Source organism: Argiope bruennichi, chromosome 6, assembly GCF_947563725.1.
Source record: "Argiope bruennichi chromosome 6, qqArgBrue1.1, whole genome shotgun sequence".
Lineage (NCBI taxonomy): Eukaryota > Metazoa > Arthropoda > Arachnida > Araneae > Araneidae > Argiope > Argiope bruennichi.
Genome location: NC_079156.1, coordinates 35,000,284 through 35,012,901, shown reverse-complemented (window position 1 = coordinate 35,012,901; position 12,618 = coordinate 35,000,284). Strand labels below are relative to the sequence as shown.

The window sequence follows — 12,618 nt, the reverse complement described above, 5'->3', positions numbered from 1 at the left end:
TATATTCCGTTATACAAATTCCGTTAAAAAAATTTAAAAAATAGTTTTCATCGTTTTAATTCTATCAGGAAATAACACCGAAACCACCTGTTCAGTGAAGTTACAAAGCTCAACCGAGTCAACTAGTTATCACAGCCAAATTCCTTCTTTTCTCAATAATTTTATTTGTTAGAGACTCTGGCCCATATGGATTTGGAGGACAAAAGTTTTCAGTGATAGTAAGATGTTCGAGATACATTTGTTTAATAGCTATTAGCTAAACGGAGATCTCTTTGTATAATATCTCCTTAAGATCACGAACAATCATTACGGTTTTTGAATGGGTGGGTGAGAAATTTTTCTTATACTTGAAAAAGAAACTCGGGCATTATAGTATTCTGAGGTACTTTAACAAGGATGATCTTAGAAATGAGAGGATTAATTTATTATTTTATACTATATGTACCAAAATGTATCTCATAAATTTAGTTTTTGATGTTTTAAATTATTTTACTGCTCAGTTTTTAAATTTAAAATGTATTTTTTTCCTAAAATAAAAAATTTCGTGAAATGCATTTCAGTGAAAAATATAATAATACGTGTAAGAAACAATAGGAATTTATCGCTGACATCCTGAACTAGAATTACACACAACTTATAAATAGAGGAATTTGAAAAAGACCACACATGGTAAGAGGACTTTGACTTTTTATTTTATAAATTCCGGACATCAGCGCTTCCGTAAAAAAGTGAAAAAAAAAACCCCCTAGTGTGTGTTTTAGACTAATATCTGACCAGTTAAAACCAAAATTTCACTCAGAATTTTAATAATAAATTTTCATATTTTTTTTCTAAACAAGAGTGCCTTTGAGTTATCGAGCTGATATGCATCAAATGTACTACAGACCAAGACCGATGGGTGGTTAATCTGATAGTGAAAGTGATTCAAATATGATATGGATCTATATTTTGTTGTTGTTGTTTCTAATGGCACTTGCCATGGACAAACTCAACGACGGAGTCAACGATCTTAAGCCGAGGGTGCGTCTCTTGTTTTTTAGTAGCGCCAACTAGGGCCAAGAGTAAGTCTTAACTATTCACGCATCACATTCGCTTGCACAACCCCTTTTCACGGGGGGGGGACATTCACACATCTAACAGATAGAACAGATGAAGTACAACCATGCCCAAACTGGGACTCGAACCCAGGACGCCCAGATCCCTGGGAAGACGCGCTACCCCTGTGCCAGGACGCCGACGGTTTTATATTTTAAATGCTAAAATTTGTTACCAAATTTTATTCTTCTGTTTTTTATATATTTTATTGTTCTTGTTGCCCAGAACTTGTTCACTATTCACTATATCTCTATCTAATACGGTTAGACAGAGTTTTAGTTTTTTAGTTTTAGTTATATTAACGTCCCGTTTGAAGCAACACTAGGGCTATTTTGGGACGGACCTCGTCATTTTGAACAGCGGTCAGATGACGAGGACGACAAATGAGCTGCCCCCCCCCTCTCCACACCACACCACACCACACCAACCGAAGGACGTTTGGTCAGGACGGATTTAACGTGCAACTGACCCCCTTACACGACGGTTCTTCGGTGGAATCGGGTCTCGAACCTGAATCCCTCCGGTTCCGAAGCCGAGACCTTACCACCAGGCCACCGCGGACCACGGTTAGACAGAGAGATACACTGTTACGCATGAGTTCCGTTCAAAATTTGCTAGAATTCTACATATTTGATCTAAAGGATGTACACTAAAGTTCATCTCAATATTCAATATTATGGAAGGCATCACATATTTGGGAAGATATCACTGCTGAGGTCAATGATATATAGAGAGAAAAAGTTTGATATGAAAATTTGCGTTGAAGAAACTGTTATGGTTAATCCTGCAAGAAATCTGGATGAATCATCGATCTGCCACTTACAAATAAAACAAATAAAAAATTCAAGCTACAAAATACAAATTCATCGGGGTCCGACTACGTTAAAAACACTGGTTTTCGACTACATTGGCGAATTCTTCTTTTATTATTATTTCTTGTAGTTCAGGCTTTCCTCTTTCCAAAATAGTATTTTCTAGGAAAAGGAAGGTCTGACCTATCATCCAGGATAATTTTAAACAATTTTTTAGCTAAAATATTTCTTTAACTTCAATTTTCTTAAACTTTAATTTTTATAAAAATTTTCCACCGTTAACACGATATCTCAAAAACTAATAGAGGTATTTACATAAAAATTTCAGCGTGTGTTTTAAATACTGTGTGCAATGAAATGAACCAAAAGTTTTATTGTTGGTGAAATACTTTTTTATTTATAGGTGTTTTTAGAAAAATTAAGTTGTAAATTTATGGAAAAAATGTATATATACGTACATTTTTACCCATAATTTCTTTGCATCTCAAAATGTTTCTTAGATTTTGGTTCATTTCATTCATCATTATATTCTATAACTTGTATACAACGAAAAATAGGATAGCTGCATTACAATTTTGTGTAGAGTGTTAGCCGTTTAGGTTAAATTTCATTAAAATTTACTACACATTTTCCTATTTCTCAAAATATATTATATTTCCAAATAATTTTTTTTGTATATATAGTGTTTATAATTGACAATACATCTAAAAACCATAAATAGTTTTTAAAAAATCCACTTTTTCAAAAATATTGCTTCGAACGTTGTCGGCTACCTTAAAGTATTCTTACTAAAGGCAACAAAATTTATGACACATGATCTCTTCCCTGATATAATTTGGAGTCATAAATTTAGTAACCTAATTTAACCCCAGATCTATAGCAAAAGCTTAACTACTGTTATTTAATGTTAACATAAAGTCTTCATTGCCTGATTATAATTAGTTTTGAAATGGATAATTACATCCTTATCATTCAAATGCATTCCATGATTGTTATGAACATGAAAAATCATAATAATCAACCCATTTTGCGTCATCGCAAAGGAATAATTACATTGGTTTCACGGTCGTCAACAGAGCAAAGGGTTCAGGGTTTCATAAGATATGATCGATAAAGTCCTTAAGTAGTTGGAGAAAATTAATCTTTTAAGGTAATTTAAAGATCCAAAAATTACTTTTTAAGAAAGGAATCGAATGCGAAAAGCAATCTAGAGATTAAACCACTTGAATTTAAGCTTTTGCACAATATAGTATATCAGATTATTGATTGAAGCATGCTTAAAACTCAGGAATATTTAAATTGATCTTTCTTTCAAGAATAAATTTCCAATGTGAAGAGAAGTGAAAAGAGAAAATTCTCTTCGGATTTCAAAAAATATTAAATTTTTTCCCATCATTAGGATTTTGTTTAATAGTGGAATGAAAATCTCTTGTGATAGGTCATATAGCCAAGGATTAAATAGAGATGGGATATTCAAATTGCTATCTTCATTATCCAATATTATCTTCTCAGACCATGAAGAATTTCTAATTTCCACTAAATAACATTTACTACACCTGTAATTGGCAATCATCATGGGGATTAAAAATACAACATGCTACAGTACCAGGTAGGTAATTACATTGAAAAGTTGATTTTTTTTTAATTTAATATTCTTAATGTTTTAACAGGTTTCTTTATGAATTCGTTAGAATTTTGTTTCTGAGTTTATTTTTTTGGAAGCTACACTTTACATTTGCCTTTACCTCAGTTTTCAATGCCATTTTGCTTATACTAGTTTTTCAGGTTCTAATCTTTGATAGAATTTTCTGATGGAAAGGCCCATAAATTAAATTCTAATATTTGGTTTTTCAAATTTGGTTTAGTAATTTCTCATTATGTTTAGCAGTTCCAGAACTAAATAAGAGTAAACCATTCATTTAGAAACATTAAACATTAATGTGAAAATAATACAATATTTCTTGTTATTTCACATTCTAAAACGCAATTTTTAAAACAACGGCTAAAAATACGGCTAATTTTTTTAGCTCCGGAACTAGATAATATATTTCTTCAGATATTTCGAAACTTTGAAGCAAATCATAATTCCCTAAATTAGAAAAGTTTCGCTTTATACCTCTTTTAACCAAAAAATAAAAGCCTTTTCTTACCAATTTTTTTAATTGCCTCTTAACTGGTATATTTTGAATTCAGAAATGTTTTTCACTTTTTTTTGTATGCAAATATTCAAAGATATAATTAGTTTCGACCATTTTTCAAAAACTTCATCCTGAACTTAATCGCATACCTTTAAACTCTATTTTAAAATATTTTTTGGCGGGGAATAGAAACAATTAAAATTTGCAGGAAGTAAGATTATTACTTCTTAATAATAAAAAATAATCTGTATTATAATAATATTGTATGTATATACTATTATTCCTTAATTGCATTAAAAAGTGCCATATGTCAAAAGAGTAGACTTATGATAGTATTTTTTTATTAGTGAAATCATAAATAATTTTCTTCATCAAAGCAAGCCTTTCTTTATAATTGCGACAAATGAAATTAAGTCATTAATGTTTAATATTTATGTTTTAGCCTTTAAAGGGCCATTTTTTTCCAGTCATTATGTTAAAACATTTTTAGGCTTGAAATTAGAATAAGAAAAAGGATTCATTTAACTTATTAAATTTAATTTGATTAATTAATTTGGTTAATTAATAATTAAGTAACAAAGCAAGAAATATCATTTCGTGTGAGATGAAGAACTGGAGCATCTAAGTTTCTGACTTACTAAAAAAAATTTGTCAGAACTTATGCCAACCTACATAATTTCATAAAGATTGATAAATTTGGTGGGAAGCATACTTCCCACGGCCCTAGAAAGGGTTAACTCAAAACCCTTAAAACTTCATTGCCCGTTGCCAGCTAACAGAAGTGGTCTAAGGTAAAAAACACTCTCCCTTATTCCCAAATTAAGAATTTGTCCCTCTTCCTTCCAATATAAAGGAAATGGACTTTTAATATCGTCATAAATGGACTTTTAATAACGTCATAACGAGAAACTCCACTTTTTATTTTCCAGCAAATTTATGCTTCGTAAAATACAGAAGACAACATATTATGCATTTTGGATGCTGTTTGATAGAACAATTGTAAACAGAACCTTGACTCTGGATTGCAGTTTTAATAATGAAACCTTGCATTGAATTTTAATTATATAAATCATTGCATTTTTGAGTTATCGTTCATACATGCTTGCAAATATATATCAGGATCGATAAACAATTTATTGATCGATTGAGTTCAAACATTTATCCGAATCTTTATTTTAGACACTGAGATTGCGTTCTAAATTTTACTTATCTAGCTTTTTATGCTCTGAAGTTATCTTCCTTTTCCCCAGATATCTACTCGGTGATAAAACGGATTTCGTTGAAAATTTGTTTGCTATTACAAATTTGGTATAAAGGCAACATACCAAATTTAATCTAACCATTTTCAATGCGTTTTTAGTTATGTTCACAGACATATTTCTAAAAATGTTTTTTATTCCATGATGTCTGAAACTCCGAAATTCACCATTTATTTCGAATTAAATTTTTCTTTTTTGACGATGACAATGCTATATTTTAGCATATTTATATTCAAGAAAGATAAATTTGTATGTACTTTAGTGCGGTTTTAATTCAATATGCATGTTTTTTATCACATTTATATTTTTATTTATTTTCAACAATTATTGAAACGATAATCAAGTTTAATATTAAATTCTGTCAATATTTAAACATATTGTGTCGCAAAAATGTCTTTTCTCATAAATTTATTTTTTAGTTCGTTTTATTTTTTAAATGGATGCAATTTATGTATAAATTGTTCTTCATTCAATAAAGCAGCGGTGCCGCGCAAATCGATTACCATCAGCGGAAAATACCGAGAAAGTTTCGAAGTCTTCTAAAGGTTTCAAGATTGCAGTCCCAGATGGCGCTGCGTTCTCTTTCAGAAAAACGAAGTTGAGCGAGGCAATGAATCATTGAACTAAAAGCGCGGCAGCAGATTCATTCGACTTAGCCTCCTAACAGCCGCATCATCACTTTTATGCTTCCTCGTCCAACACTACCAAGTGACAGTTTTCCTCAACGCTTCATCACTTTTGGAGTCAATAATATTCCTTCAAAAAATAAAACATGATTAATTCAGCTATTATGTTATGAATCTTGGATGAACTTCTCAAAAAGTTTTCCGAACTTTTTCCTTCCGGAGAAAATATTTTCCGGTTAAGTTCTTCTTCGGAAAAATCATCCTTGTTGACATTTCCTGTCATCAGAATGGAAAAGTACAATAATTGCTGAGATCGTTTTTGAATTATTAATCGAGAAAAGACAAAAATTGATGCCATTTCTTATGTGTTTATTTTTTTGTGACAAAAAGCTTCGAAAATAAATTTAAAAAGAAATTAAATTCGTTGAAGAATTATTTATTTAAAAAATAATCGTTTGGTAATTTGAAACTTCCAATTTTGTGATGTCGTCTGCGCATTAAAAATAACTTTCCGTTTAACTGAAACTTCTTATTCTATTAATTTTTAAAAACTTGGGTTGAGTTTGGCTGAAAAACTGCTGCTTTATTTACTGACTTCAAAAGCGTGCGTTTGTCAAACATTAACTTTAAAATAGTTTCCTCTGAAAACGTTTTTAAAATAAACAGATAGAGGAACGGGTTAGAACGGACAGAAGTTTCTACTACTCAGTTGTTTCGAAATCAACACAGATTTTGCAAGCTGTTTCAAATGGAAACTATTCAGTGAAAATTCTCGCATCGAATTTCAGAGTTGCACCATATGTGGCATATGATCAGAATATTTGAATTTTTTGGGATGCGATTTTCGCATTCAATTGAATGAATTATATATGTTTTGATTGTAGATTTAAAATAGAATGCAATAATGGAATGTTTGCGGCATGAACATAAATGACCTTGTGAATTACATATAGAATTTTGTGCAGTTGTTATTGTGTGAAGTTGGATTTATTGAATTGAAGGTTGAGAAAAATATTATCACAGTATGAAGAATTCAGCAAGTTGGATGTTAAATGTGGTGACAGCAATTGCGGTGAGTATCAAAGTTTTCGTTTTATACCTGTAACTTTGGATGATATAATTAACGAGTTCTTCTAAAAATTAGTTTTACGCGAAGCATCAAGTATATATTAAAAAATTGTTTAATTTATTTTATTGAAATGGCAATATTTATGACTGTATATTATTTATAAATTGAATGATGAAAAATTAATCAGTGAAAACATTCTACATAACTGATCGTCTGGGCTAGAATTATCAAATATGGCCCGTTGTAGTCTCTTTGATAAAGATTGCTAGGGAAATAATTTGAAAAAATAATTGGATTTTTAATTGAAAATTATACTTGGTGTTACCAAATTTTCTTCAAATAATTTGGAGCATATTATTGCTCAAAAATTAATCCAAGAGAGTTTTGGAAAAGAAAATAGTTCTTAAACTTGAAGTTTAATAAGTTAGCATTTCAGTTATACCGATTTTATTTTTGCGTAATTTTTTCTTGGCGTTAATAAATAAAAAAAAAATACTGCGTATTTTTACCGCAATATCTTTTATTATTTTAGTTATTGTGTTCATGTAAAGCGTGTTGAAAAGAATTTTAATTATTTGTGAATTAATTATCGTTGCTATTTTAAATCTTGTTTAGATCGAAAAGTCGATCCTAAAATACTAGGTCTAATATAACTAGTAATAGAGGTTTGACTCTCCAAATGTGTTGTTTCATAAAATGATAATCTTTTAATAATCATTAAATTTAATGTTTCATACTGAAATATTTTATTTTTAATTGGATTATATAAAAACTGATATATCAAAATTGCATCTCCATTATGCAGTTTTTACATATAAAGTGAGTATTATGAATTTTTTTAAAAAAGTCAATTAATTTGAAGTTTACTGTTTATTGATAACGCATATATGGTAAAATGTTCTTTTTCAAGAATCTTATTTTGTTATTTATATATGTATAATTTTTACAGCATTTGTAGGTATGTAAAAAAAGATAAAAAGTTATTTAAGTAAACAATTTTTTTCTTTTTTTTATTAATTCCCAAAATTATTTACCGGGCGTTATTATAAAAATTATATTTTACGTTTAAATCTTTGTTAATGAATGAACAAGCATTTTTAATTAAAATGCATGCATTAAAGTAATTTTATAAGATTAAAAGCCCGCAACTTAACTATTGCATCTCTTGCATACTTAATGCGCATTATTTTTATTATGTTGTGGAATATTGCTAATCATATGCTCCATTTGATTTTAATGGGTTGCAGAAATGTAAAGCTGGTCAATGAAATTACCGGATTTCATATTTGGTAATCCGGAATTTTTGAAATTTTCTGCTTTTTAAATCGGTTATTTAAATTTAATCGTTAGTTATGATTAACGCATTGGAGAAAAAATATCATGGATTATTATTTTTTTGTAATTTTAACTGACTTTTTAATGAAATATTTGCATAGATAACCATCGGGGTTGGAAATTATTTTTTAATATAGAAAAAAAATATTCTAGCCCTTATTTTTTCTTGTTTTGAATTGCTTTCTTTGTATTTATTTATCCTTGAATATGGCTAATTCATCTTTGTGATTTTTTATGTATGAAATAGATTTAAAATATTTATATTCGGATTTTTATTGATTTTTGGTGTAATTAAATATATATGGAAAGAAAAAATGGTCTATAACTTGACACAATACTTTTATAATTTACTGCTGTCCCAAAAAATTTATTAATTTTTAGTAATTCTAGATAAAGAAATGCTTAAAACATGCGACTGAAATAGAAAAGATTTTATTTCCGGAATTATATCCCCCCCCCCTATTTTTACATTATATTTACGGTTGAAAGAAACTGTTTTTACTGTTTATAGAAATATCGTACTGTGTTTGTTTTAGCCATTTTTTTAGAACTCAAGATTAGCATAGATTTCATTAAAACCAAATCTTAAATTATATTTGAAATTCAATTTTTGCATCGCTACACTGGATGTTTTGTCCTTTGCATTATTGAAATCCGAATTGTCCAGTAATCTTTCTAGCTTTTTGTCACTATCCTGATATCTGCATTTCCTAAGCGTTTTTAAATCATCACTTAATCTCTGCCGATCGAAGAGATAGTTCTTATAGCAGTAAATAACTTATTTTTCTAAATCATAAAATATTTAAAAATTATGATTTAATTTCAGCCGCGCTTGATGAGGGAAATACGAAATACCAAAAAGAGAAATACGTGGAATTCTGAAAATTTCACAAGAGTCGACTTCTATATTGGTTATTAGCAGTTTTGATGCTTTAAAATTCTTCTAAATTGAATTCATATCGATCTTATACTGCTTTTTGTCCTGATTGTCTCGAAAAAAGTATCTTAATTTTTTCTCTCCTATATTTTTCGTGGATATCGCCTAGATTCCAAATTATTCGAGAAGATAGGTAATTTGTGAAAAAAAATAGCCTAGGAATTATGTTTCTATAATATTTAATAACAAATCCAGGATAAATAAGTAAAAATGTTTTTTAATAGTTTGTTTCATAGTTGACTATCTTCTAACCAAAATAAAAACAAATGGAATAACATCTTTTTTAATAATTTCGCGAAATCTTTTGTATTTCTGGACATTTTTTCGACACAACTTTTCCATATAATTATATGGCAGATGACATAATTTTTGATTATTTTCGTCGAATAAAGATAATCGGGTCTACATTTTTCCTTCTTACTTTTGATTGCGTTAGAAATTTGATTTTGAGTTGCTATTTGTGTTTTATAATTCGTCATATTTCATTTATCTAATTTGGTGTGAGCATTCGTATACCATTGAATAGTCCAGTTAACAATCTGACAAATTTGATACCGTTGTTTAACCCTTATGTTCATTTTGTATAGTATACTATACATACAGCTTTATAAAAATATACTATCACTATAAAATAAAAATATATATAAAATATAAAAATATAAAATATAAAAATATAAAATATAAAATAAGCTACCTATATAATTTTTTTGCTTTTTCTTCAAAAAAGCAATCTTGCCACGATAAGGGTTAATTTTGGTGATAAAACAATGTGCTAAATTACGTCATTCTGTCCTACGTTTTGCGTTTTAACATACACACGGATAGATAATCGAATAATCAGATGGTGAAAAATATTTGCAATTTGACCTCGAAGTTCAAATACCAAATTTCATTTATTTTTTTTTCTTTAGATACCTCATTCACCAATAGACTCGGTGAAATATTTCGAAAAATTAATTCTAGATAATAAATCTAGAATAAGTAATAAATAGAAATCCAGAATAAATTCAATTTTTCTAGCGCAAATGTTATAGCGATTATAATAATTTTATATTCAAAGTTTTCTTCTAAAAGAGAAGAAAACCCATCTGATTAAAAATTGATATGCTTTCATATATATATCATTTAGTACTTCGTGCTTATTTATATTTTTTTGCGAAAACTATTCAGTTTCTTAAAAAAAAATTACTATTTTCTTTGAGTTTTTTGTTTATTTCTCTTCAAACTAAGAGACTAATTAATGACTCGCAAACAGGCCTAACTGATAATTTAGGGTGTTTTAAATGATCTTGGGATATTTTTCAACTCATTAACATACAATGTATACAATATCGGCCGGTATTTTCAAAAACATAATGCTGTCAAGCATCGCTTCACACAAAATAAATCTTGCATAGTGTTTGTTTGTGATCTGTTGGAAATATCTCCGCCAAAAGACGCATGAATACCTCATTATCTCGAACATACTGGATGAATGATGTTTAAGCACTTCAGGAAGTAGAACTAATTATCCTTTTTTTTTTAACCCTGTTTCTTAAAAATATAAGGCGCATTTAAGTTTCAGTTTCAGTGTTATTCTTATGATATTGAAACTTCTAATAAATACTGATTAATGCTTTTTCTTTAGACATCCAAATTAAATTTCAATTATTTTGTCTGTCATTCAGTAAGTAATTATTTCTAACATGTATAAATTAAATTAGGTAAAATAACTGTCGTATGGGATTTCTAATTGAAAATGATCTGTTAAAAATGTGTATGAAGGAATTTGTATGCTGTTTTTCAGATTGTTGAATAATGGAAGATATAAATCATACTAAAGTGCAAATATACCTGGGCAATTCAGTGATTATTTTTGATTATTTGTTGTGGGTTTATTTTGATTTTGACATAGAACTTTTTTTTATTGAGCACGGATAATCCCCTTTTTTTACTTGTCAATAAATAATTCGTAGTTATTTCATTGAAATATTTTTTAAAAATCATTTTAAAAAACAATTAGCTTATAATTAAAAACTGTTTTTCCGAATGTTTACTGTCAATAAAAATAGTTTCACGAATGGGAGTTAAATGTACGTATTATTTTAGCAATAAATTAATAAATATAAAGGAGAAATATATCATCTGTGCTTTTTTTTCATCTTGTACTCTTTTATTGAAATATTTTAATTCCTGTTTCTCTCTTGCTAAAGGTTTTTTAATTAAATTTTCTTTATATATTTTTTAACTTTCTGTATATTAATTTTATCTCTAATCAAAAGTTAAGCCTTGATGGCTTCATTGTAAGGTCACGGCTTGAAAACCGGCGTGCTTGATTGTCGAAATCCGATTCCACAGAAGATCCGCCGTCTAAGTGAGTCTTACGAACGATTATCCGTCTTTGCAAAATGTTATTTATATTAGTATGAGACGGAAGTTTTGAGAAAAGTTCCAGTTCAGACATCATGCCCATCATCTGATCATGACTCAAACTATCGCATTATCGTAATTATCGGTTGTTTTTTTGCTCTTATCTTAGTATAAATAGTAATTTTTAGAGCAATAAATTGGAAATATTTTCTGTTAAAAAAATTGGATCTTTTCAAAAATCATTTGTACATTAATTGCATATTGTGTATAATTTTACATTTAATTGCATGTTTCAATATTTTTGAGTTATCTGAAACATTTCTGTTGCAAAGTAGATTTGCTATTTCATACATATTAAATACCTTTTTGAAAATTATCTGAAAAAAATATTTATAGCATTTTTTTCCTTTCATAGCTTATATAAATATACTGATCTACTTTACTAATGTTCAAAATTACGAGTTTTCACCTTGATACGCTTATCTTTAAGACAACGAGGCAATTTGAAATGCAATTTCCTATGTAAGGCAAGTTGACTTACACAAAAACAAAGTTTAACTGGACTATTTTATGAACATAGGTTTAGCAAGTAATTTTTAATGGGAAATATTTTAAAATTTTAACAAAATTCATCTTATATATGTGTATATATAATGACAAATCTAAATTATTAATTTCTTAATTTTAAATTTAAGGTGTAAGTACACACTTGAAACTTCAAAAATCGTCCAAAAAATCGAATAATTTTTATTGCTTCAAAATGTTTTCTGGTCCTTTATCTCTGAAAAGATACCAAGATGTCAATACTCGCAATATTTCTTGAGTTATAATTATTTTTATTGAGGTATTTTTACTAAAAACTCTAGTTTCGGTTTTTTTAAACTCATTTTATGAAGAATATTTTCCACTATGTTGCCTCATTCAAACAATTATAAATCAACAAGAAATGAACCAAATACAATTACTTGTATATCAAAATAATCTGTATGAAACAGTGG

At 28.5% G+C, this 12,618-nt stretch overlaps 1 protein-coding gene across 3 annotated transcripts in view; it reads left to right on the top strand.

The window, feature by feature from the left end:
* The first annotated feature begins 3,341 nt into the window (after positions 1–3,341).
* The window catches only part of LOC129972865 (calcitonin gene-related peptide type 1 receptor-like), a 275,995-nt gene continuing 266,718 nt past the window's right edge, over positions 3,342–12,618 (top strand). For 2 of the 3 annotated variants that reach the window (XM_056087164.1, XM_056087166.1), the window contains exon 1: positions 5,977–7,002. In XM_056087164.1, coding sequence (XP_055943139.1) covers positions 6,955–7,002 — 48 coding nt within the window. In that variant the 5' untranslated portion in view covers positions 5,977–6,954. Of the gene's footprint in view, positions 3,517–5,976; positions 7,003–12,618 lie in introns of those variants that run through there. The other variant, XM_056087165.1, reaches the window with a different exon arrangement.